This window comes from Chanodichthys erythropterus, chromosome 11, assembly GCF_024489055.1.
Source record: "Chanodichthys erythropterus isolate Z2021 chromosome 11, ASM2448905v1, whole genome shotgun sequence".
NCBI lineage: Eukaryota > Metazoa > Chordata > Actinopteri > Cypriniformes > Xenocyprididae > Chanodichthys > Chanodichthys erythropterus.
Genome location: NC_090231.1, coordinates 21,316,823 through 21,343,938, shown reverse-complemented (window position 1 = coordinate 21,343,938; position 27,116 = coordinate 21,316,823). Strand labels below are relative to the sequence as shown.

The window sequence follows — 27,116 nt, the reverse complement described above, 5'->3', positions numbered from 1 at the left end:
TCTGTTGCTTCTATTTGTAAGCTTCTCTGACAATGTACATGACAAGCTGATTCTTCTTTGGCTTTTGCCTTGATACTCAACATAACTGTGGACACTGCCTACTAGTGGTCTGCATGCACGTTGACGCGGACAACGGCGTAGAAGTATAAAGCCGTGGTCACACTAGACTTTGAATGTGCGAAATTTCGTGATATGTCACGGTCTTCAGCGTCTTTTTTATAAACATGAATTCAACATATAATTTAAAGTAATTCATTCAAAATGTAAAAATATAGAACCTACTCGACTTAACTGCAAAAATATCATTCTCAGTTCAGCCAAGATGTCATGCCATGACAAATTGATCTTCTTACTGGTCGCACGTCTTCAGGTGATGCGAATTCGCAGGTCAGAGTTCACCAAACTTGAACTTTGGAATGCAGCGAAATGCGAAATTTTGCCGCACGAGCTTGCGTTTCCGGTCTGATGCATTCGCATGCGTTTGAATGGAAGTCAATGGAACGAAAAGTGCAGTGTGACCACACCTTAAATGAAAACAGACGCATAGCCGACGGCGCAGAGACTCCGGCGTAGGTCCGACTCAGAAGTAATAATCAGCCTTAACTGTTGCGGTGCTGTTTTAATTAAAGCACCGGTGGTAAAAACATCAAAATAAAAATATCTACAAGAAAAAAATCTCAACCTCACTTACAGACAAGTCATCCAACAAGCAACAATCGTGACCAATCCCTCCCGCAAACACACAAAGACAGAAAATAGACAAGATCTCTGATTTGAAACGAAAAAAGTCACTGTGTCTCTTCCACATACACAAGCCCTGAACTTGGCAGATACGTTAGGCAGCAAAATAATAGGCATTTTCCAACCCATAATGCAGAGTGTTAGCCGGTGGCAGTCCACTGATTTAGGTACTACGTCGAGACGTCAATCTGAAGGCCTTGGAAGAGAGAGAGAGGGAGAAGGAGGGTGATGTAGATACACAGAGAGCGGGCCTGCAAAGCAAAGACGAGCGAGATAGAGAGAGCGAGATGCTCCTAATGGGAGACATGCAGTCATCTAGTCGCTGACTCTTTCCATTCAGCGTGTCACTGGGTATCCATTACCTGCCACTCTCCTCTGATCTCTTTGGACAGCTCTGATCAAAAGATGTCATTTGACCTACTCGCCCGCTCGTGCTGGCCCGCCGGGGTACGTGGCCCACGAGCGCGGGGCGGGAGGGGGCTGCCTCGCCCGTAAATAAAACGACATCATCGCTTCAGCGTCCCGTCATGTTCTCGGGCCGATTATGATAATAGTGGATCTGTCAGCACGTAAACGGACAGGGCAGCCATGGCGCTAATGCGCAGGATATAGCCTCTCTGCCTCCGCCGCCTTAGTTCCTGCTTCGCTCTTTATTGGGTCGACTTTTCCCTCTCTCTCTCCTGCTCCTCTCATTGGATGGCACCTGAGAAGCAAGCCCCGCTTGTTGAGGATGTCAGGGTTAATCTGTTAGCATCGAGCTGGGCCGCGGAGGCAAACAGAAAAGAGATTTGCCTTTTTTCTGATTTGGAGGCAGACAGGGCAGAGGGTGTAGATGAGCTGGGAGGGGACTGATTGCCTATGATATTGCTCGTGCCGCGTTTGAGAGGTCCACGCTCGGGTTGCGGGCAAACATGGAAACAGACACATAATCTAAACAAAACCAGACGTAGAAACAACACTTCGGTGCACGAACACATCATAGAAGATGAAGAAAATTACACACAATGCCGCAAGAGGAGACGCACACAAGCGCTTGGGCTCGGTGGAGGCAGGACGGTAAAAGGCAGGCGAACGTGCAGGGTTTTAGAGGCGAGAAAAACGGCACACAATAAAGCGAGAAAACAACACTGCTCGGAGGCAATTTAGACTGCAAAACACAAACCATTAAGTTTGTGCATTATCTTTTAATTTAATCTGGAATGATTTATAATCCATCACGCAAGGCTTCAACCATATCCAATTATTCTCTGTGCCTTGATTGACAACAAAGGTGATTTATTAAGCTAATAAAAAGTGATGTGCACCCAGCCCCCCTCCTTCCCCCCTCGACACCCCCCACCGCCCTGTGAAAATAGCCAGTGAGAGAGACACTCTGCTTACAGCAGTGTAGCTGTTCAGTCACAACCGCCCTTGGCCACAGGGCTGGGGTCACGTTTGTCACACTGGAGGTGTAGTTAAAAAGCAGAACTTAGATCAGAACATTGCAATAAGCATAATGACTTCATTTTATCTATATTTAAAGACATACACTAGAGTAGTACCTCTATCGTTGCATGACAGGAAATTAACAGTAGCCTCATTCTTGTGAAGTTAACATATTTGTTTATCTCAAATGAAAATTACATAAATGCATATTCGGAGAGAGAGAGAGAGAGAGAGAGAGAGAGAGAGAGAGAGAGAGAGAGAGAGAGAGAGAGAGATGGTTTTGGCAGAGAAAAATGACATTATGTCTTGGATTTGTTCATTTTGGGTATGTATGTGTCATCTTGTCGCAGCTGCTAAGGGCTAATGTTCTGCTTTGGATATTATTTCTGATTATTAATGAAAAGCAGAGGACAAGGATGATGATTTTCTTTGAGATGCTCATAAATAATATTAAAACTATGCCAACAACAGGGCCAGCCACCTAATGAGTCTTTAACCCTGTGTCACATATGCCTTGTGTTAATTTTAGACCTATAGCTATGAGGCCACATTCACACAGCTGTGTGTGGAAGTAGAGCAAAGAACCTATACAACACATTTTACGTCTTTTTACTGAAAATAAAAGATGTGGCTTCAGGGTACGGAATAGTTTGTGTGCAGATTCCTTCAACTGTACAGTATATTGTCACGTGATCTGTCGATCGCACGTGTGTGTGTGTGTGCACGTGTTCTGAATGGCTCATAAACCACAGGAGGACACATTAATGTCCACAATGTTCAGCCTGCCCTGGTAAACACACAACCCCCTCAACTAATGATGCAATAAGAAAACAAGCCATCACAGCCCCTCCACAGAGAGACACACACATACACACACACACACACATACCGCTGTAGCCGACAACAGATTTAAGATCTTAATATCACATACTTAATAAGGGTGGGGAAATATGTTGGTGGTCTACCAGAGAAGCATTTACTTTCTTGTCCAAAAAATTCTCAGAAATGTCTGGGAATAGCCAGAAGACTACAACAGAAACACAGAGATAAGATATCGAAAGGTAAAGAGTTACTGAATGGACGACTTATAATGTTGTAAATGGCACATTTTCCTCAGTGTGTGAAAGTGAGGCTTGAAACATGCTTCTTTTTGTCCAGATAAGCAGACACGACTCTGGCAGTACATTCTCTCGCCTCATAAAACTGGGGCCCAGGGCAGAGGACCCTGTTCACTCTCTTTACAGGCTTCCACAGTTAACAAGAGAACGGCTCTCGGTATAACTGTCCCAGCACAGTCGTGGACCTTTGCTTTGTGACTTTTAAAAATGTTGCCTGGCTACACTAGGTCACTGTGATGCTACAGAGCCATTATTTCACTATCTTTATCTCCTGCCCTTCTCTCTCTTATATTTGTGTCAATTATATATATATATATATATATATATATATATATATATATATATATATATATATATATATATATATATATATATACACACACACACACACACATAAATCTATATTATGCATGTATAGAAAAAAGTTAAGGGGGGATGAAACTCGCTTGTGTGCTACGTGCCGAAATGAAACACAATAGGATGTAAACAGGATGTGCAATTAAGACACCACCAATCCAGACAGTTGGGCTGCAGCATAACACACACACACACACACACACACACACACACACACACACACACACACACACACACACACACACACACACACACACACACACACACACACACACACACACACACACACACACACACACACACACACACACACACACAGATAAACATGCAAAACAAAATGAAGAACAAGTAATTTTAAATAGTGATATCTAAATCATCAAACAAAATAAACTGGTTTTATCCATCTCATCCTGTTCTAGAGGAAGTATAATTATGTATATATTTTTTTTTCCTTAAAGCAGAACATCATTGCATGCTTTTAAAGGGTAATAAATTAAATTTGTTATACTTATAATAAAGCTATTGCACTATGATTGCATTTAAATCAGCTGATTATTGCTCTTCATTAATAAATAATTATTATGGCATTTCTCTCTGGATATCACTTTTAAATCAAAGAAAAAATAAAATACCGTACAGTGTATTCCATAATAACATCACAAGTGGATTTCACTAAATAAAATATAAGAATAATTTGTAATATTTATTTATATGTATTTTATATACGATGCAGTAAAAAATAACCTTCACCATCAACAATGACAATTATAATTATACTTAAAAAAAGTTTAAAAAATGCAAAACTCCAGGATCTGTTTTGGTGACGAGAAACCAAAGTGCTGCATATCAATCAATTTTCAGAGCTCTTCAATGAGGTTTGTTTCCCTTGGTGTCACATTACATCCTGCATATTTTCTGCTTGATTTGATATTTTAAAACCTGAGCTCTTATTTGGAATAAAAACTTTGATTATTCTGTTTGTCTTTCTATGATTTATTGCATGACTGAAATTAAAATGCAACTCTAGATCTTTTAAAATGGCATTCGTTCTAAAAGGGCATTCATTTGCGTTGATATTGCATTACAGACAAGTTATTCCTAAAATCACAGTGAATGATGGATAGCTAGTGCTCTATAGCCATCAACACCTCTTAGTGGGGGCCGCGCTCTGATTGGTCGAGTGCCACAGGGCCCTCTCCTCCCCTCCCTGAGTCCTAGGGGCCGCAGGGCCACTGATCTGGGCTGGGAACTGATAGAGTATCCATTTCAAAGGCCTGGCCTGTTCCACGACTCCAAAAGGGGGGAAATGAAATATAGCAGGAAGAGGGACGCCACATTTAATTATCTCATTATCACACAACGACAAACGAACACAAATGAAACAGGCCAAAGAGTGATCCCAGAAACTACGGCCCCTCTATCTACGTGTGTGTGTGTGTGCGCGTGTGAGAAAGTGCGTCAAATCTCAAAGAACTAAAGGCTCGTATTTAGATGTTTAGATGTACAAGCTCCTTTAAACTGCCATTTAAACTCACACACACATACACACACCCTCAGGGCTTATGCTTGGGAAGATCATTAACCTCTCCATACCCAATTAAAGTGAGAGTTGGTGCGAGTTAGTGTGTGTAAGAATAAATGTTTGCTTCCATATGTGTATGTAAAATATTGCATCTTTTCCTCAGTGTGATTAATTTACAAAACATTCACATCAAGAACACACAGTGGATAAAAAGTGCACAAACACACACACACCCACCCACACACAAACAAACACATACAAAAGCTAATCAGTGTGTCTGTAGTGAATGCAGTAAGGATGAGGAAGAGTTACCACCTAGCATTGTGTTTGCAGGATGGAACTCCACAGGGGAGCTAAGAGAACTGCGCCACGGCCATGAACCTCACAATAACACCACAATACAATCAATACAACACACACACACACACACACACACACACACTGCACACAACTCACTGCTACAAACAAAAACCACGGTTCTAGCAATAAGCTGCAGTACAAACGCTGCTGCACACTACGAATGGCTACGGATAACCATAGTGTCGCCTTATAAAAAAACAATCATAAATGCAGTGAATACTGCAAATGTATGGTTGTGTTCACCAGAAATAATCTGAGGCAAGAACAGTACACACACAAACACACAACACCTCCCTTGCCTACAGAGAGAATGAGGAACTCTAAATGTCACAGATGTTCTGAAACACCTGCTTTGAAAGCCGAACTTACTAAAAAAACAAAACAAAAAAACAACAACAACAACAACAACAAGAATTGAGACTGCTCAGCTCAAGGCCAGTTTTACGGATTAAGAGGGCTTTAGTCATTTTTATTAATTTTAGTTTAGCCATTTTATATTGTATACGATTGCAAAGGGAGGACAGGAAGCGCAGGATCAGGATATGATGCATCCTGGAAACAAACTGGAGCTGCCTGCATATTAACATCTCAGCTTGATATATCAGAGCATGTGTGCTAACTGCTTGTCCTTTGATGTATAGATTAAAAAATATTTATTTATTATTGTTATTATTAATTTAAATTTTGTTTGGCCATAATAATCCAATGGTAAAGATCATGTATTGTATCACTATCATGATAACTTTCAAAAAATGTCACCGTCCTTCACTCCAGTGGAATAAAAAACCTGCAAGACAAAGACAGACAGCATGAACACTCCCTTCTTCCTGAACAAATCTTTGTGTGAGTATGTGTGTGTGTGTGTGTGTATCAGGGAAGATTAAAAAAAAAAAGACTACAAAGTTTGCCAATTTTTGCTTGATACCATCTTCTCCCTAGTCTCATGATTTTTTTCCACTACCACTTCTACACTCTCCATTCTTGCAGCACCTCCAAACAATAAATAAAGCATGTGTGTGTATGTGTGTGTGAGCGCAGGCTCTGTTGATAATCCTCCAGAGCTGAAGCTTATCTGCATTGTAGAGAGGTGCGAGGCAGACAGTCCCTATCGCAGGTATTAATGTAGCGCAGTTCCCTGTGTCACGATGGAGAGATAAGCAAACACACAGCAGTCCCAAACACTCCAAACACACACACACACACACACACACACACACACACACACACACACACACACACACACACACACACACACACACACACACACACACACACAACATAGCCAGAGGTATAACAGATTGTTTCCCCCTTAGCCTACATAGGAAACACAACTAACAGAGGAATAGTGAAAAATTGAGAGCAGCTTTAATACTGAATCCAAATGTGTGCTCTATAAAACATAATAAACATGTAATAATATTAGTGCACACACACACACATACATACATACATATATATATATATCTTTTACATGAATAATGTGTTAGCTTGTTGAAAGAGTGATTTGGGAGTGTGTGTGGACAGTGTGGGACAGCTGTAAGTACTCTTACCCAACTGTTACACTCATGTGTAGCATGTATGCAATTCAATTGCACAGCCAAAAATTATTTTGAGTTATTCAAAGCCTTCGTTTTGCATCCACAAACTCTCTCTCTCACACACACACACACTGAAATACCTCTTGCTCAGATGTGCATATGTGTACTTAACACGTTACGGTAAAGATACGCAGTCAAGGTGGCCAGCATCATAACATTTGTGGTTTTACACGCACAGCTGGGAGCAAAGAAACGCACTCTGGCACACAAACTTTCCCCCCACTGAATTCCAGGGTTGGGTGACTGAATCGAGCCACAGGAATTCATAAACAGTAAGGGCCTTATCAGCCGGGAGAGGGACATCCTCTCAAGCGCGCAGCAGGAGTGATGTGGACCGTGTCATCAAAAAGCGCCACAGACAGCCACAGGAGAGGGGAGGAGTAAACTGTACTCATTAATTTCTTCTTCTTTTTTTCTTATATAAAAATATATATTTTTTGATATGATAAATAACAGTACAGAATAAAATATGCATATAGAAATATGTCACCGGCATAAGAATAAACACAGTTAGAAACTAAAAATAAATAAAGAAATAATACATTCAAAAACAACAACAACAAAAAATATTCTGGTTTATTACTACTAATAATGATAAAACTCCAGTTGTACATGGCTAACCACGCTGGGGCCATTTTAACCATTTGGTTTCAGAGGCATTTGTTTTTAACATTAACAGGCTGTCAAATTAGGTCTCTGTATTGGAGCGGACAAAATCTGCATCAGCAATCAGTCGTGAGAGTAAGTGTAATGTTTGACTTCAGAGCGTAACTAGCAGCTATAGGGACTGACCCAGGACCAGGTCAATATATAACCTCACAGCGACTCAATAAATCACTTAAACCCATGTTTGACACAAGTGCAACTGCGAAGAGAGATTACGCTGATAAGCCATTTAGCTACACATTTACTGAGAGCCAGTGACTGAACTTACAATTGATTATGTACCAAGAGCAGAGCAGGGATGCTAGGAAAACATCTGAAACATTCTGAAGTGCCCTGACATAAACTAGCATTCAAATCTCATTCTGCGTTTATTTTGTGAGACTCTCTTCCGTCTCTGCCTCAAAAAAAGTGGGGAGGAGTTATGAATAAAAATCCTTTATCATGGAATGAGTAATTTCAAATCAGAATAGTATATACCACAATATAGTTATTTTTTACAGGAAATCCAGTGGGAGAAATTTTTTGATAGTTCAGTGTCACATGTTCACATTTCTTCTTTGTTTACATTTTTGGGGCATGTCCAGCTCTGCATTTTGTTGCACATTATGTTTTGTGTCACTCTCATGAAAATAATGGCCACCAAATGTCACATATACAAACAGCACATTATAAGTGGTACATCCAAATATCTAGCTGTTGACGCGTTTTCATAATATCAAAGGAAAGGCTCATCATCATATTAGTCTGCAGAGTAATAGTTTCATGTCAAACATATCAAACACTAATCAGATATAGCCTGAACAACACCTTTTTTTGCAACCATCCTGTGAAAAAAAAACAACTCTAACGCTCTCACAGACACTGAGTTAAGAGCCTTGACATTTCCATCTCTATAATTTTATCAGAAAGGTATGCTGAGGAGGTGTGAGAGCAGTCGTGTCTATCTGAGGCATATTTGTGGTACGGTGCAGTATAGCTATTTTTTTCTCCATTATACAAAGGGCAAACCATGTCAGTGTGACGTCTATGAATGCGTTTTACAGTGTTTTGACTGGACTCTCAGTCTGCACCTGTGTGTGAAGATTAGAGCAACTCTTTTATCTGATAATGACTAACCAAACATTATTTACAACATACAGCACGGGCGCTCCCTCATGTTTAAACTAGCATGCGGGAAAAGCACCATTCTAATGCCGGACGGATATGCAGGATGACTGCTGTATGAATTCTGAAATTTACAATAAACTTTGATATTAAAGTAACATTTGGGAGGACGCTTTGGTTTGGGTGGTGAGCACACTGTTCTGAGTCTTATCTATGTACATAGAGTGAAATGATGGAGAAAGCAAGAGAGAGAGACAGACAGAGACAAAAAGACAGGCCCATGGGAGAGCTGCTGCTAGAGGCAACATGACCTCACATTACCTCAGAGACATGTAGGTGCAGGAGACACTGCTGTCTAACAAAGTGAACAGAGACATGGCCACAAACACTCCACACACCATGTTACTGCAAATTATTACATGGCTCTCCAGAATACTTGATTCTGATCTGTCAATGCAAGCATTCTGTGGTCAGATATTTTTGGATAATAACAGCTAAACTGTATAACTGACCGCCTGACTCTACATTATCCCACTTACTGCACACAAACAGCAGATATTTATTATCCAAATTAATGGCGTGAAAATTAGGCAAACAAGGTCAATAGCATAAAAGAGTGATAAAGAAGGAGAATAAAATGGTTAAAATCTGAAGTCTAAAACACATTAGCCAAATTCCTAATAATATTAATTATAATAATAATAATTTAATGTTTAATTTAAAAATGTCATATGTTGAAGTGAAACATAACATTTTTAGTACACCTTAAATACATGTGAGCATTTACATCATAGTCGATATTCAAAAAATATTAGATTTTTTTGAATATCGACTATGATATAACACACATATATATATACTAGGGGTGTAACGGTACACAAAACTCACGGTTCGGTACGTACCTCGGTTTTGAAGTCACGGTTCGGTACAGTTTTCGGTACAGCAGGTGGAGAGAAAACTAAACATAAAATTGCTTTTTTTTTATTATTAAACAGAGGTTTACTGAACAAATTGTGTTTTTGTCTTTAAATATATTAAATTAAATTAAAACTAAAAGTTTCTTAAGGATAAAAAAAATGATCTCTGCTAATGCTATAAACTATGTAGGGAGCCCTAACTTGAAAGAAGCCCAAACTATTAGCCTAAATTCAATTGCTTTTTATTTTTAGATAAAATAATCAACACTCAAATAACAAATTGTATGCAAACCTGTAAGCTGCACCTAAGGCAGTTTTTGCATTAACTTCTAAATGTTTTTATTCCAATTCGTTGTTGAAATATAATCATTTCTACACAGTGGCTGTTATTTTAACATCAGATTTATTTAAACATAGCCTACATTAAATAGCCTAATCAGGATATCACTAAAAGATTAAGTAAAATAATGAATATATTGGCTAATACAGTGCATATATTAAGCGAAAGAGTTCATTTCTCTAGCGAACTAACAAGCTGTGAACACTGAATGGCTTTTCTGAGGTAAATGCATCATGACATATTGTTGAATACGGACGCTTTCATTGATGTCTTTCCACCGTTGAAACACTGAATGAGCGATTACATGAGATATGACCGTTTCAGTAAGTTGTACTGAATCTTGCAACATACCTTCAGATGTTCTTTCATGTTTATTCTGTAACTAGTATTAAGGAGGAAGAGATGAACACATTCACCTGCGCTCCGCGCTTGCGCTGCCGGTTGAACTGAGGCGCCTGTACAGTGATCTGTCACCCCACATCAAAGCACGTCAAAATGGCATTTTCTGTTTAAACTTCATGATTTCGTGGACAGAATTTGAAGGATGACACTTTGTTTCTTATCGAAAGTAACAAAACGCAGAGCTTATTGCGGTTATTGGTGGTGAATATTGCTTGCAATGTAATGTTTCGGTACACACGTGCACTGTACAGAAAGCCCTGTACCGAAACGGTTCGGTACAGATACGTGTACCGTTACACCCCTAATATATACACACAATCTATTGAGCATGCATGTGACCACAATGCCCTATCAAAAGGTGCTAGTTAGTTAGTCAGAATCCGCTGAAAAAGCATGAGGCACACACTTGCGAATCCTTTCATTATAACCAAAAAAGTGTAATCACAAAGTAAATAAAAGATTCATTGTACAATTAAGACAGCTGTATTTTATTATAACAGGAGTTTTTGCCAGAGTGCAGAATTCAGTGAGCTTGTGCTTTAGAGATCGACAGACTTTTATTATAAAAGGAGGGCTCTTCTCTTGCTTTCTGTTTATTACCCATTCACAATCTGAATAGAAGTTTAGTTTATTATGCTGCTAAGTACACACTGCCAAGTTTGTGGATAGACAACCACATTTAAATGCGAGATTGAATCGTAGTGATAACCGTGATAACCAACAGACAAGACAAAACAGGACAAAAAAAAATGTAAATACTTATTTCAACAGTTTTTGCTCTGGTACCAAAATTGGTACAGAGAACCGCAAACTTTTACTGTTATTAGTACCGACTACTGAAATGTGGGTACCGTGACAACCCTAATGTGAACACTTAATATACAACAATATTACTGATCTAATTGTATGGCCTCATACACACTAAGTTTCAGGAGTGACAACTGCATTTAAATACGGGAGTGAATCCCCTAAATTATCGTTAAATGTATGTACGGAACACGACTCACTCTCAAAACTGGATGATTGACAGCTTGGAAACCATAGCAATGTTCTGGCACCTTGCGTGTTTGGGGTCCGTTGTTGTCACCAAATTAATATTACAGCAACAAAATACTTGTTATTTAAAGCCATTTTAAACAAAGCAGAGTGGACAGATGCGTCTTCTTCACAGAGCGCGTATTCGTGGTGTTGCCATGTTCACTTATTTCAAGAGTTTTTGAGCTTGTTTAAGCTTGGCTCATAAAACGATCAAGTTTCTGGAGTTATTAAAGTGAGAAGACATGGGTCGCAATATTTTGGCCTTATTTTCAGCATAACACATTTTGATTTATTTCAGTTTATCATGGACTTGTTCTTGTTCACTGTTTTTTCTAGAAAGATCTGGCCTGTGATTTCTTCACTGCAAATACAGAAGAGAGAAACATCTCTGATACATGTTAAAAAACATCATTAACAACTAGTTGTTCAGTTCGGTTCCGTACACACTGCATAGAATTTCTGTACATGCGGTTGACACTACCTGTATTTTTCAGGAGTTAATACAGTTGTAGAATGCGTTTGTCACTCCCGTATTTTACTGTGTGTACAGAACACAATTAAGCACTAAAAAGTGAACTGACAACCGAATTTAGCAGTGTGTACATGGCCTATGAGAACTGATCTGAGCTGGATGATGACATCACTGTTTTCTCCAGAGCTGCTATATAGATAAATGAACTAAATTAATAACTATTGATTTTTACAACAGAAATTAATCAATACTGAACAATGACACTATTTTCTTCTAGAGCTGCCGTACAGCCAAAACAAATGTTGTTGCATTATTTTCCTGTTATAACTGTAAATCTGCTTTGAAACAATCTGCACTGTAAAAAATACTATATAAATAAAGGTGACATGACTTGACTATAGGTTTTAGTTGTTAATTTTTTTGCATCAGTATATAACTGATGACCTTTAAAAAAACACGCACACACACACACACACAAACAAACACAAACACACACACACACACACACACACACACACACACACACACACACACACACACACACACACACACACACACACACACACACACACACACACACACACACAAACAATGTAGTCCAAAACACATCTGCCAAAATTAAATTAAATGTACATTTATGGTGCAACTATCAAGTAAAAAAATAATAAAAACATTAATTTTACAACTTGAATACATGTAAGCATCCACATCATATTAGTCATTAATTTAAAAAAAAGAAGAAAAAAAAAGAGAAATGTATATATTGCATTTTAAGGTCCCTTTATATTAGGTGACTTTAACTATGTACTTGTATCTCAAAAAAATAAAATAAAGTAAATAGGTACGATGTACTGTTGTGTTTGTGTTGTATTGCAAAACACATTTTCTGCTATTGAGGTGGGATACAGGTATGGTTAGGGACAGGTTTGGTGGTATGGGTAGGTTTAAGAGTGAGTTAAGATGTAAGGGGAGGGTCAATAGTTTAATTATATATATTATTGCAGAAATTAATTACAGCTGTAATAAAACAGGTATTTTTAAAATATAAATGCAATGTAAAAACATGTACGTACACAATAAGTGCATTGTATAAAATGATTCATTTAAATGTTATTACATATTAGTTAAAGGCAATATAAAGTGGGACTCATTTTAATGTATTTTTGGACTTAAAAACAGCATCATGACCCAAAACGTATGTGCGGTCACTCATTATTCTGAACTGTAGGGCTGTCTGTCTCTCGCTGTATCAGAATAACATTAGCGATTATAAGTGTGTGAGCACACGCATTTCAACAGAGACATCTTAAGCTAGAGTTAAAGAAGGCACACCGTGTAGGCCTGAGGCTTTGTGGGAAAGTCGCAGCACATACACACACACACACAGTCACACACTCTGAGGCACACAGGAGAGAGAGCGACATGGATTTGAAGAGGAACACTTTTAAGTACGCGTTTGTAGCATTTGCTCGTATCAGAGCGAGGTACTCAACCCTTTCATGTGGTTCCTCTCTCTCTCCCTTTCCCCTCACTCACTCTCATCTCCTCCGCCAGCCCTTTTATTATTTCTCTCCCCTCTTTCTCCTCCGATCTCTTTTTAATTAATTACAACCTGGTCTAGTGACGGAGAGAGTAAGCTTTATCTTCCTCTGCTCCACTCTCTTACTGTGTCGAGAGAGTGAGACTGAGTTAAAAAGAGAGAGAGAGAGGACATGCCACACGCCAGTGCTTTCCTACTGCTCCACTCTCTTCCTTACCCTCGTTTTTCCCTCTTCACTCTCTTCTCAGGCAACCCTGAGCAAGTGCTAGCAAGGGTCATATCTTTTTAATTATCTTTCTTGCCTTTGATTAATTATTCCGTCTGACAATAGCGTGTTTCTAATGCTTTTCACCTGCCCGTCTTGATTGACAGTGCCTCTGTCTGAGTCAAAGCAAACAGCTGCTGCCATGATTGCCTAGCAACCAGGAGGTGATGGATGAGACCCAGAGATGGATGGCCACAATAAATCATGTCTCCTGCTATAAAACTGGAAAAAAAGAGAGAGAGGGAGAGCGAGGGAGGGAGAGAGGGGTACTAGGAAAGGGAAGAAATAGAGCATACAAAAACAAAACAACCTATTCTCTCGATCCTGTTCTTGCTTTCCCTCACGCCCCTATGTTTTCGCATGCGTTCTCTCTCTCTATCTCTCGCTGGAATGGGTTTGAAACTCTCTTAACAGTTTGACCCGAGCTTTCAACCTCCCTAAGAAGGGTGCAGCTCAAAAGTGTGGTTTGCAGGGGCAGATGAAGCCCAAAGGGCTTTATAGAAGCGGACTGCTGAAACCCAAATGCTCGTCATAGGGTGGGGCCTGTCATGAGTTGGGACACGTTCAAGGTGCTGGAAAATTTAAGAACAATGAATCCAAGTACACCCACCACGTCCAACGAGACTGCAAAGCAAAATAATTCATCAAACCCATTTCAATGCATCCGAGAGCATGATGCATCTCACGTCGACAGTCGTAGAGCCCCCCACCGCAACAATGGACAAATATATCAAGCATTGTTGAGCGCTCAACTGCCACTGCCAGAGACGACAGGAATCTGACCAGCCCGTGAACTGCAGGCACACAGCAAGAGTGCACCGTTAACCGAATTATCAGATGCTTATAGATACTGTGAAAATATGATTTGGACAGATCTCATCTTACAGTCACAAAAGGGACGGAGGAAAACATGACAGAAATGTTTTCATTAACGTGGGCCGGGTGTGGAGGATCACGTGTGATTAGAGCGCTCAGATATGTGTTTCTTTTTCTGCTTTCGTTAAAGGTCGGCTTCATTTCCTGCTAATGAAGCCCAGCTGTTCCCGCTCTTTTAGCGTCCATGACGACAATGGTCACCTCGTTCCTGAGGGGCTGTCGACAAAACTTTACGACCTCGATGAAAAACATGTCAGAGCTGGGGGGAGGAAAACAAAAACGGAAAAAAAGTCAGGGTTACCTAGGTTACAGGGCCACGGTGATGACAAACAAAAACACTTTGAGATTTGTTTTCAAGCACCCTTTCAGGAGCAAAAAAACGGGTAGTGAGTGGGTGAATGAGTGAGCAAAGGAGTGCGGCTCCTCTGGTATCTGGTAACGAACAGTGCAAGAGCTCGGCCCATCCATCAGAGGAAGCCCACGTCCTGCTCCGAGCTCTCTCTTGTTCCCTCTCTCTCTTTCTCTGAGCCCTGCTCAGGTTACAGCTTTACACGGCCAGTCTAAATAATATTCAAAATGATGAATGACATGGCCAGCCTCGTATCCATCATCAATTTCTTTTTTTAAGGAGCATCCATCTTCAGTAATGCTCCTTTGAATCATGGGAAAGCGAAAGAGCTCCGATTCACTCATGCAGGCCCCTGGAGAGGCTGAAGGAGGGACAGGAGGAGGGAAAGAGGGAGGGTAGGAGAAAACAGATTTGGGTTCTGACTGATACCTGACAGCCAGACGTGCACACGGACACAACCTGCACGAGTCAGACACAAATAGGCTCACTTATATAACCTAAGACTTCCTGTGACCTCAATAAATACAAACTTTTGTAAGTGTGTCGTAAAAAAAAAAAAAAAAAAAACCCTTCACAAACATAAAAACTGAGGGATTCTGAGGAAAGATTCGAGTGGCATTGTTAGTGGCCATGTCACCCCCTCATCCACCATCCCCTCCCCAGACCCCTCGGTGGAGTGGAGGCAGTGGCAATTCTCAGAGGGGGGGACAGCCCCTAACACTGGGCTCCTTGGCAAGGGCCCGTTTGATAAATGACACATGTCATTCTGTCAGGAGAGAAGGGTGGGTCCATGATATATGACCGTGCTGAGGAGCTGGGGAAATCGACTGTTTGGCATGGAGTGCCTCTCTCTCTCGCTCTCTTTCAGTCTTTCGGTCCTGCTATCCGGGTTCAGGACGGCATCAAAAAGGTCGAAGTGTTGTATCTGTGTGAGAGCCAGAGAACAGGCCGACTGTTTTTTTTCCCTGTCTGTTGCTCCATCTCACTCTCTTTCTCTCATACTGTCCATTATTTTTTTGCAGTAAAAGGAAGAGGAAACAGGCCAGCGAAGGAAAGAAAGGGGGGGAAAAAAACTATGTAGGAGAAAGAAACAGACAAGTCCTAAAAAAAAAAAAAAAACCTGGCTCGGAGTAGTATGAGAGGGCAAGGGTATCAATCAAAGTCAACTTCGGCAACAACGCGACTACTATTTCAAATAAAAACTACATACGGCAGACAAACGACCTCGACGCAGGACCGAAACCCGAAACGGCTCGCCGACCAACCAACCGAAACTCTCTACTCATCCCTTCTCGTGTCTCCTCAAAGGCAGGCTTCAACTCACCCCTCCTTTACTGTAAAAATCGTCTTCTCTTTTTCCTTCCTCTATCTCGTGCTCTTTTCTTTTTTAACACACTGGCAGTGGGGGCCTGACATCTGCAGAGTGCATTTAAAGAAAAAAATGTGTCAAGGAAGCGTGATCCCCTCCACCCTCTCTCTCTCTCTCTCTCTCTCTCTTTCATTAGCTCACTGGCAGGGTGGCACTTCTCAAGCTCATTACAGCCAGAGGATTTATGGTGCCGAACCCAATGGCGGAGAAAAGGCATCTGTCAATAATTGCAGGGAGCAGCGCACACACATCTCGAGAAGCTTTGAAATCTCATTAGGTATGCAGTTATCAGGCATAAAGATCAAAAACATTACTCAACTCAGACAGAATCCTACCAAGAAACATTAATTAGCAACAGGCCTGCAGTATAAAATAAAACAGACTTCCTCTCTTGCTCTCTCTCTCTCTCAGCCTCCCTCCCTCGCTCTGCCCCTCACACCTGCCTGCCTCTGCCAAGAACCGGCACGACGAACCCAAGCAGGCGATGCGTACACATTAAATAGCGGCATCACACAGGAAGGAAATGCCAGCATGATAGTACACTCAAGAAAAACGCACATCACCACACATAAACATTCATATATGTGCACCGAGGTTGCGCAGATGCAGACGTGGACAAACACACCCGCACCGGGGACTCCGGCAGAGTTAACAACATCCCCAACCCCTGTGCGCCGCATTCCCCTCTTCTTCCTCTGCCCTCATTAAATAAAACACAACGTGGAGGGAGGAGGGATAATTCCCAGCATCTGAGACTGATCAGGACATAAGAGAGAAGGAGTTTGAGAGCGTTTGAGGGCCTCCCCTCTCTCTTTCCTCCAGTCTGGGTAGTGAGGAGAGAAGGAGGAAGAGGCCTGTCAGGCCGGAGAAGGATGTCAGAGCTCAGGCTGGCCCTGATTACTAGGGCCCCTCTCTCGCTCTCATTCTCTGCTGCTCTGCCTTTCATCACCGGCACCGCCATCAAAAAGCAGCCTGCATGTCACACGCACACACTGTGATAAAAAGCCGAGCAAGACTGATGGCTGTCAGTTTTCAGGCTCGGAGTGAAAAAGGAGGAGGGTGCCGAGACAAGCCGAGAGGTGGGACAAGACCCCTGCCATTTCTGTGGAGGAATCGTACACACACACACACACTCAAGTGACACTCTGAACCAAACCAACAATCAGCCCCCTGCCAAAATCTTTACTGTAGTCCCTGCCCCCAACTAACTCTCTCTCTGTGTCATTTTCTCAGCCTCCCTCGGCACGTCCCTATCCCTCTTCGACATGACAGGGATTACTTCCACGCGGCCATATTTCATTGGACTACACAGGGACTCTCACAGTTGCGTGTAGCTGCCAGAGTGGACCGGCCTCGCAGATACATACACAAAGAACTACAGTATCACTCAGAGTGAGAGAGAGAGTGGGAAGGCGGGACAACTCAAGCATATGGAAAGAGCGCAGGCCGGATGATTCATTAGTACTGTGATACTCAGTGCCACCTCTGTGCAAGGCTAAGCTAATATCCCTCACAGTACTGGGCAGGGTAAAAATAACTGTCTACCACAGCCAGACACGTAGATCCCAGAAACCCTCTTAATTTCCTGTCTCCTCCCAGATTCCGCCCCACCGGAAGAGGTGTGGGCCACGGTAGCAGCAAATCATGCAGCACAGCCGAGAATCTTGACCAATCGCCAGCATGAAACAAGGAGTAGATTTGGAGATGTATTCTGGGTATCACAGCATAATCGGCAAGGTTCAGTGTTCATTGTTGATCGATAAAATAAACATGAATCAGGAAGATGCGCATAAGGATCTGATCAACACTTGCTGTGGTCATTCTCTCTGTGGGAACTGCTTTGTAGAACATGTTCAACTTTCACAGCGCATGTAGTTCCTATTCTCTCAACAACAGAGGAAATCATCAACAAACTACAGCACACAACCAGCTAAGCTAAAACTATTCAAACTTTTCATCAAATCAAAACACACAGAAACCTCGATGGTGAACATAAACAATTTAGACATGTTTATTTTTCTTGTACTTTTTGACATGTAAATGGCAGATAAGCTACTCAAAATGTTTTGTCTAAATGTTACGCTTAATTTATTTTCAATTTGTATTACTTTCTCAGCTGTAGGTAAAACAAAAATCAGACTAGTCAAAACTGGAATGATGCACTTTTCTCCTGTTATTCTTAAAGATAAATAAATTAATATAAGCAGAATAAAATCAAAGTCAAAATCACAAACCCATAAGACAGCAAGCAAATTTACACTGTGTCAAATTTAACAAACACCAAATGTGTAATGGATGCTATTGCTAATGTATTTTTTTAATGTCCACTGAATTCCATACAGAAAGATATTTCAAACTGCAAATTTTAACAGTATTTAAAGCTTCACATTACTATATTTAATACAAGACAAATATAATATATTATTGATAATGTGTTGCAACCTTAAACATCATAAATAAAATGTATTAGCACAACTATAATTGATTGAATAAAATATAATAAAAATAATTGACAACAAATGCAATTATCAGTTAGTCGGGGCTTTGCATTGTGCACGGAGAACCGCCATGAACAACATCACTTTAAATTAGTGAATCACTTGAAAAAAAAAAGACTTATACATTCCATTTTATATGATAATATTATAATGCAAAACAATGTGTACTAACAGCAAGCGAGCAACTACTGTCGGTGTAAAAATTTATATGTGTCTGCATTCAGGTCAATCACACTAGGCGAAAAAGAAAGGGAGGGAAATCACCTGGATTTTAAACAGTATAACTATTGTTTTAACTTTAGTGGGATTTACTGAAAAATAATTTCCCTTATATTAATTTATTACTCGAAAAACAACATTACTATGTTCAGAATATGTTCAGAATGTTTCGGCAAGAATTATTTTCAAAAATTCATTTTATACATATATATATATATATATATATATATATATATATATATATATATATATATATATAGATAGATAGATAGATAGATAGATAGATAGATAGATAGATAGATAGATAGATAGATAGATAGATAGATAGATAGATAGATAGATAGATAGATAGATAGATAGACCGATAGATAGACCGATATATACACACCAGTTAATACTTTGTGGATCTGTATTTTTGGATATTTAAACCATCCTGCCACTTTAAAACAGTGAAATCACTTTATATTGTAACCTTTATATTGTAAACAATTTTTGCACATAATGTGTAGCATAAGTACTTTACAAGAGCAGTGTGCAAGATGAATCATAAAAATAATCAACTGATAAATCGATTCCAAAAATTGTTGCTAGCTGGAGTGTGTGTAAAAGCGAGAGACACAAACAACGGAATCGCCCTGCACTCTCATTAACCCTGCTGCAGTCACCATTCATAGTCATATCTTCACCAAACAATCTCTGGAAAAGAAGGGATGAAAAGAAAAGAAGAGTGAGAGAGAAACAGAGAAGGAGAGAGACAGTAAGGGGGTAGAAAGGGGGAAAAAATGAGGGAAGGATGCAGCCTTGTGAGCCAATTTAAGAAATAAGTGCTGATGCATCAGCTATTGACTGTGTGAACGCTCCTGATAACGCTCAAGGCGAAACTGTGAGGGAAATGACAGCATCAACCGCCTGCAATAAACTGCAGCCCGCGAGACCAAGGGAGCCCTAATTGACAGCTGTCAAGCTAATGGGAGCCATGACGGAAGATTCAGGAAAAAAATTCTGTTTATCAACCATCAACTCTGGTGTGGATCCACAGGGAGAAGAACTTCCCCTCCCTCCCTTCTCTCTCTATCTTTCTCACTCTGTTTGGCTGTTAGGTTATTCAGTTTTTTCCCTTAACCCCCATCCCTCTTTCCTTCGTACTTTCTCTCTCTTTCTCTTCGTTCCTGTGCTTTTTCCCCGCCTCTTCTGCTCTTAACCCTTCTCATTGTTGCTCACTTCTTGCGGTGAAAAAGGCGGAGGACAGCCATAACTAATCATAGTGTCAGTTGGCTGCCTGGGAGCGGAGGGTTTGGGCCAGAGCAATGCGAGGAGGACGAAGACTCAGGCCCCATAATCCACACACACTCACTCACACACACACACACACACACACACTGTTGAAGGAACACCTTCACAGGGCCAAATGCAGTTCTCTTTCCAGCTACTGTGTAAATAAAAGCAAAGAAATGTCTGCAACAACAACAATACAAAATTTCAGTGTAACAGTATATCCAACAGGCATGCTGTTCCCTCTCCTGCTAAAATGACCATCAAGCTATAACAAAACATGTTCCTGTGCTTAATTCATAATGCTGTTAGAAAAGGAAATTTGATACAGAAATACTCAAAAGCTGCAAGTGATGTTTAATTAGATCTCCTGTTAGATGTGAAGATTGTATTCTTACGCTCATTACATGCAAAACATATGGATTAAAATTCTATCCATCTAGACGTGCATTACTTTTGATTAATCATTTTCTGAATTAAGTAATTGTATATATTAAACAATAAAAAAAAATCCATTCATTTGAGGAGAGGAATGTAATTCCGGACAGTGGTGCTCATGACATAATTTTCTTTTTCTTAATAATGCATATGATTATCATGACTAGGTTTTAATAAGGATAATTAACATAATGAAGTCACCATGATGTTTCATTATAATTTAAGTAATTAAATTGCAGCAGGGGAAGAAAAAAAAACTTGAATCAAAGTGGACGACTCTTAATTTGCAAAGAAGTCAAAAGACATCACACACACAGTACAAAACTTCAACACCACGAACTACTACAATATTCTTTATCTATACTAATCGTAACTAACCTGTTAGTGTCTATGTGTTCTACATAAGCATGCGTTGGTGATCATTATGTGCATGCGACCGTATTTACGAGCCCACCGGTGTTCCCCATACGATCTCACGCATGCAATGCTGCACACCCTTGCCGGAACAGGCATTGAGTTTGATTAATCATAGCTCCCTGTCTGCAATCAATCAAACACACACAAAATCACAGAAATCAGCTCCTTTCCCCAACTGCAATCCATCTCAGCGCAGCCTCCGTTACATTCGTCACAACCCAAATATTTTTATAAATCATATTTAGCCGCTCTAAACACAATGCTGAGAGTTAACATTTATTCTAACACAGATGAGATAAACTAACTTTAAACACGCTAGGAACGCTATCATAATGACCAATATCAACACAATCTGTCTTCATACATCAAATCCGCTTGGTTCAAATGCATGTACAGAGATTACATTTCTCCAAACTATGAGCCGAGACAGACATGTCAACATGGAGACCGTAGTTTGGACACATCGGTATTGAGGGCACGTGGATGTTTCCAACAATGGTGTGCTTTAGTAGCTAACTTTGATATTAAAAACCGAGACGGACAAAGAGATAGCTGGGGGAAAAAAAGTTTGATGTTCTCTTCGACTCCCCAAAACAATTGATATGTTTGGTCTGGCAAAAGCTTTGAAGCCTGTGAACAAAAACATGGTGTGTATGCTGCATTGCCTGCGCCTGAACGGGTGTTTTTTTTTTTTGTTTGTTTTTTTTTTGGCGGGGGGTGAATCACCCTCACTAGACAGAGAGTGCTGTGTCTGTCTGTTAAAAAAGAAAGATACATAGAGTAGACTGAACAAATGAAGAGCAGGCAATTTCCCCCACTACAAAAAAGGAAAAAAAAATCACGTCAAAGGTGCAGAGCCCGTGACGCACTTCCACCCGGTTACCTTCACAAGGTGATTTTTCTGCGCCTTTTGATTCTGTTTTGTCACCTCGCCACTATTATTGCTCTTAGTCTCTTGACCATTAAAAGTGCTCTATTTCAGCCAACATGATTACCCAGGTACCCCGGCCCATTTGTCACCTGCAGCAGCAAATTAAGTTAGTGCACCAACTAAAGGCATGGAGGACTGTGTAATATCAACTTGATTACATCAAACTAGCTGCAAACCTAATTGGGCTGGATGACAGTGTGCGGAGCTTGTCATCTCCAATCATTAGGCCTGTCAGGAATCCATCAGCTTTACAGCTAATTAGGTGAACACTAATGAAGCTGGCAAAACAACTTTTCTTTTTCTACGGCTGAGCGGGCCTTCCAGACTTGGTGGGAGGAGGGAGGAAGGGAGAGACAGAACGAGGGAGCGAGAGAAAGAGACAGAAAATGTGAGGGAGGGCGAAATTTTCTCATGCAAAGCTCAAGGTTGCAGGGGACTGGATTTCCCAAAGTTCCTAATCAAGGCCCATCATCTGCCATCTTTCCTTTGCTCTTTCCATCACGACGGCGCAATCAATTTGTCATCACTCTTTGTATGCCACAGTGCAGTCGTCAACCTTATAACTTGCAGCTGTGAGGGCTGCTGGGAGGGAGGGAGGGATGGAGTGAGAAGAAGAGGGAGAGACGGAGGGGAGGGGCATTGGTTTGAAGAAAGGAGAGAGGGAGTTAAAAAAAAAAAAAAAAAATCACAGGAAGTTGCCTCGTCTAAAGAGAGAAAAAAAGGCTCTCAGTCTGCTTTCGTATTTGTCTTCATCCGCTCATCAAAGGCATAAATGTCTGATTTTTTCTCTCTCTCACTCCTCTGAAATGAGAAGCTTCTCATTCACCCTTGTTCCCCTCCTCCCTCCTTCCCTCTACCTCTGCGCGTCCATTAGGCAAAAGCATTTTGATAAAGTAAAGCACAAGCCTATCGTATTGGGAGTGGAGAGGAGGGGAGGGGGACAAAATGAGAGCACTCACTCTGCCAACTTCTGATTGACCATTAGAGCTATTGATGAATGTGGCTGTCAAAGGAGAGACAATTAAATCAAATATGAAACAAAGTTGCTTTGACGGGTCAGACTGATGGAGCAAACCATTCTTCCGTCTCCAGATTAGGTTATTAGTTTTGTGTATGTGTGTGTGTGTTTTTGTAGGACTGTAGGTGTGCCCTCTATTGGACCGTTCACGAGTATTTCATGCTCTGGTGATATTCGTACGCGTGCAAGAGAGTCAGCTCTGATCGTGTCCACCAAGTAGTACAAATCTTTGCATGATAATGCATATATACTTATGAACTGTCAACTGTTGAATCTGATTGTCATTAGTCTACTTGTTTTCATTTAGACAAGATCTTCACCTGAAAGTTTCAGCAGTAAATATTTTGCCGTGTATCGTACAGTAACAGCGTGTAATTCATTCATGAATAAACAAAGACTTCTTGTGTCTCCCAGTAAAGTTTAGACAAGGATTCAAAAATCACAAGACGTACGTATTCTAGTTTTTAACACAACAAAAATACCAGTCACCGCTTTGAAAAACGTGGCTACAATGTAGGCCTAAAAAGACATTAGCAACAGTTAAGCTGACAGATTTCTATTTTTGTTTCTTTGACTACATCAATTTTCTTGTTGAAAATTTGTCAACTAACAATCAAAATATCACGACGAGGTATCCGTTGACGTGTTATTTTTAGACAGTTCATTAAAAATAAAGCAAAACAGATTTAGATGTCACCTATCATTATTTAAACGCTCTGTTTTCTTTTTGTGTTCCTCATATTAGAGGTCTTTGAGCAGTGGAAGTAAATGTGGCCTTGTGCCCCGGCCTATGAGGGGAAAAAAAAAAGTAGAAAAGCAGCAATTAAAGATGTTTTAATGGGCGGTTGTCAGAGCAGACATGACGTCACGGGGTTGTGGCGTTGCCATGGCGAGTGATTTATTGATGTTTATCAGGAAAGAATAGATCAAAGAGCAGCCGAATGACAGGCAATCAATCAGCCGTCAAATCAAAGATGGCAATTGTCCATTAAAGGCTCTTCTTAGACCCCTCGTGCGTCGGCTACAAAATACCCTTTTGAGTCTTTCTCAGAAATGGAGAGGAGGGATTAAATAATAATAATAATAATAACATTAAAGTTGGCTTTTTGTGATCAAATGTTTTCACACAAAAGCCCCCAAAACAACGAAGGCGAGCATCAAAGAGAGTCATGACAGTCAGCTGACACCTAAGCCCTTTTTTCCCTCCGCTCCTTTATAGATCTCTAATTCATGGAGTCAATATCTACGCCCAGCGAGGAAAGAGAGCGGTGTAAAACAGAGAACAATCAGAAGACTTGGAGTCGGCTCAGCCTCAGCTGCATGGGGCTAGGCGAGTAAAACAGTCAGGATTCACGGGAATAAAGTTAAACATTGTTAGTGTTCAGTCAGTTGACTACTCTGATTAAAGGAAATGTCACTCTGTGGCCTCAAATAATCTGCTAGACTGACACGATAAACTTCATAAAAACGACAGACTTTCCAAAAAAAAAAAAGGGGAAAAAAAAGGACTGATAGAAAAACTTTTTTTTTTTTTTTCAAATAGCCTACACAAAATCCCGCTATGAGGACCAGTGGATAATTCCAGATCATTCACACACACACACGCGCGCACACACAGACATATTCAGCGTTACTATGAAAATAGCACAAAAAGAGAAAGAAGAAAAAAAAACAGAGAGGAGAAGAGGAGCAAATGAAGAAGAAGAACCATACCTGCCGAGCGCCGGGGCGCTTGCTGTTTCCTCCGTGGCATGTTTCTCTTTCAGGGGTTTTTTCAGGAGCCCCTGAGATCCCGAGAGCTGCTCCGCTTCTGCTCTGATACACGGCACCTGGGGCGCTTTCACACGCCTGACATGTATCGGCAGTTTTCAAACCAAAAAAATCAGACGGTAAGATCTGAAGAGGATGAAGACGAAGCGGGATTTTCCCCCTCTTTCCTCTCGCTCTTTCCCCCCGCGCGTCTTTTGGATATGACGGAGAGTCGAGCCGTTACAGTGGGGAGAAAAACCGCTCGTGCCTCAGTGCGATTCTCACTCACTCCGCGCTGGAAGCTGCAACAGGCAAGCTTAAAGGAAAACGAAATGATCGCGTCACTCAAAGTCTGCAAACAGAGGCAAACATCAAGCACTGTCATATTAACTCCTTCCATCTCGAATGGGTTAGCTAGCTCATGTCATGTGGGTAGGCATATGTCTCTCTCTCTCTCTCTCTCTTTCTCTCTCTCCCTACCGCAGCCAACCCCAATGCACTCTAATAGTAAAAGTAGCAGCTCACAAACACAACACTATAGATATGCAATGATTGACACTTACATAGGTGTGTATCAAATCGACAATCTGAGTTAATGTTTTGTTTAAAGCGTAAAAACGAGTGCAAGGCAGGCAGCAGTCGCCTCTATCAATGATTTAGGAACGTAAAAGAGCAAAGATTTACTTACTCGAACGCTTGAATAAACGTGTTATCCATGAGGAATCGGGTCCAAATAATCGCATACAATTGGAAAAGCCAAAAAAAAATTAAAAATAATAAAAAATAATAATAAAAAAAATAGCGCGGCTGTCGCCGATAGCTTTCTGTGAAAATCCAAAAGATTCCAATTGTCCACTGCCTTTCAAACGTCCATCTCTTTCATAATAAACAAACCGGGGAAAAGACAAAAAGCTTGAAGGAGGAGATGGACGGACTTGTCGCCCGCGCTCTGCCTCGTTTGCTTATTTTGTCCGCGCGCGTTGGGAATCCGCTGAGAGAATCGATGCGATAGGTGTTTGATTGGGTATTCCTGCTTGTAATAACGCACATCAGAAGGAGGGGATGGACTCGGGCTGCGCCTCAGCTGCTGCTGCGAGAGCATGGATCACTGAGCTATTGCCAAACACTTTCTTGGCCGCTAATAGCACTTTTAGCCGTCTTTGTGAGGCTCGTAGCAGGTATTTAAAAACAGCAACGGGCGAAGCAGACGCGTCTTCCTCTCGCTCGCGAGATTTCTCTCCTGTAATGTCACTTTCGAAAATCCGTTATCAAACGCTTTCTTCACAGAATGGACTTTTTAAGACGGTAAGATCAACATTTTCCAAATATGTCCATCATCATGGCACCTATTTAAAAAAAACAATGTTATGAAGAGCAGCTTTTCTTTTTCGTTTTTGTAAGCGTAAATTGGAGTCAAGTGTAAACTCTTTGTAGTGGAGAAAGGCAAAGTTGTCCTTATTGGATGAGAGGGGGAGATGGTAACTGTGTCCTCTCTGTTTACTAGCTGAGGGTGAGTTGACAGACACTGCCTCTTCCACTAAAGTCCACGTCTTTGCCTTGCGCTCGTGCTGTCTCCTCTCACATCTGACCGCAAAGGGAATCGCATCGAGCCCTCGAAAGGGGGCAACTGGAGTCGTAACGTTCAATAAAACAAGAATGTCCAAAATCTCTCGAATGTCCGCGCGCCGAGCTCACAAGAGAAGATTGAAAGGGAAGAGCAGTCTTTCACGGATCCGGGATGTTTTTGCCCAATCTCACTCACTCGTGTGTGCATGCCGTTAGATCCGCCCAAGCATCTGTCCGTCTAACCATTGGCGCATCCATCAGTGTCACACACACACAGACACACACACACGCCGCACGGAGTCGCTTTAACTACGGCCAGCTTCTCTTCTTCATCAAACGACGTGTATAAAGCAAGATCACACTGTTTAGTGGGGGGATGCATTCCGATTTTATTTGAAAAGAAATAATGATTTATCCAATTGCTATACCTAGGCTAATGGTGCATCGGAACGCTGTTACCAAGTAGCCTGTGAATGAGGATGTAGCCTATTTTCAAACTCAAGTGGACGAATGTTTCTCTATTACTCACACGTTAGCTTCTTTTGCTAC

The 27,116-nt window shown here is 40.9% G+C and overlaps 1 protein-coding gene across 1 annotated transcript in view; it reads right to left on the bottom strand.

Moving 5' to 3' along the window:
- Positions 1 to 26,871, bottom strand: part of tshz3b (teashirt zinc finger homeobox 3b) — a 40,552-nt gene extending 13,681 nt beyond the window's left edge. Inside the window, exons 1-2 of the mRNA XM_067402047.1 lie at positions 25,690 to 26,871; positions 24,966 to 25,317 (exon numbers count right to left, since the gene is read on the bottom strand). Coding sequence (XP_067258148.1) covers positions 24,966 to 25,005 — 40 coding nt within the window. The 5' untranslated portion in view covers positions 25,006 to 25,317; positions 25,690 to 26,871. The remainder of the gene's footprint in view (positions 1 to 24,965; positions 25,318 to 25,689) is intronic.
- Positions 26,872 to 27,116: the final 245 nt, after the last annotated feature.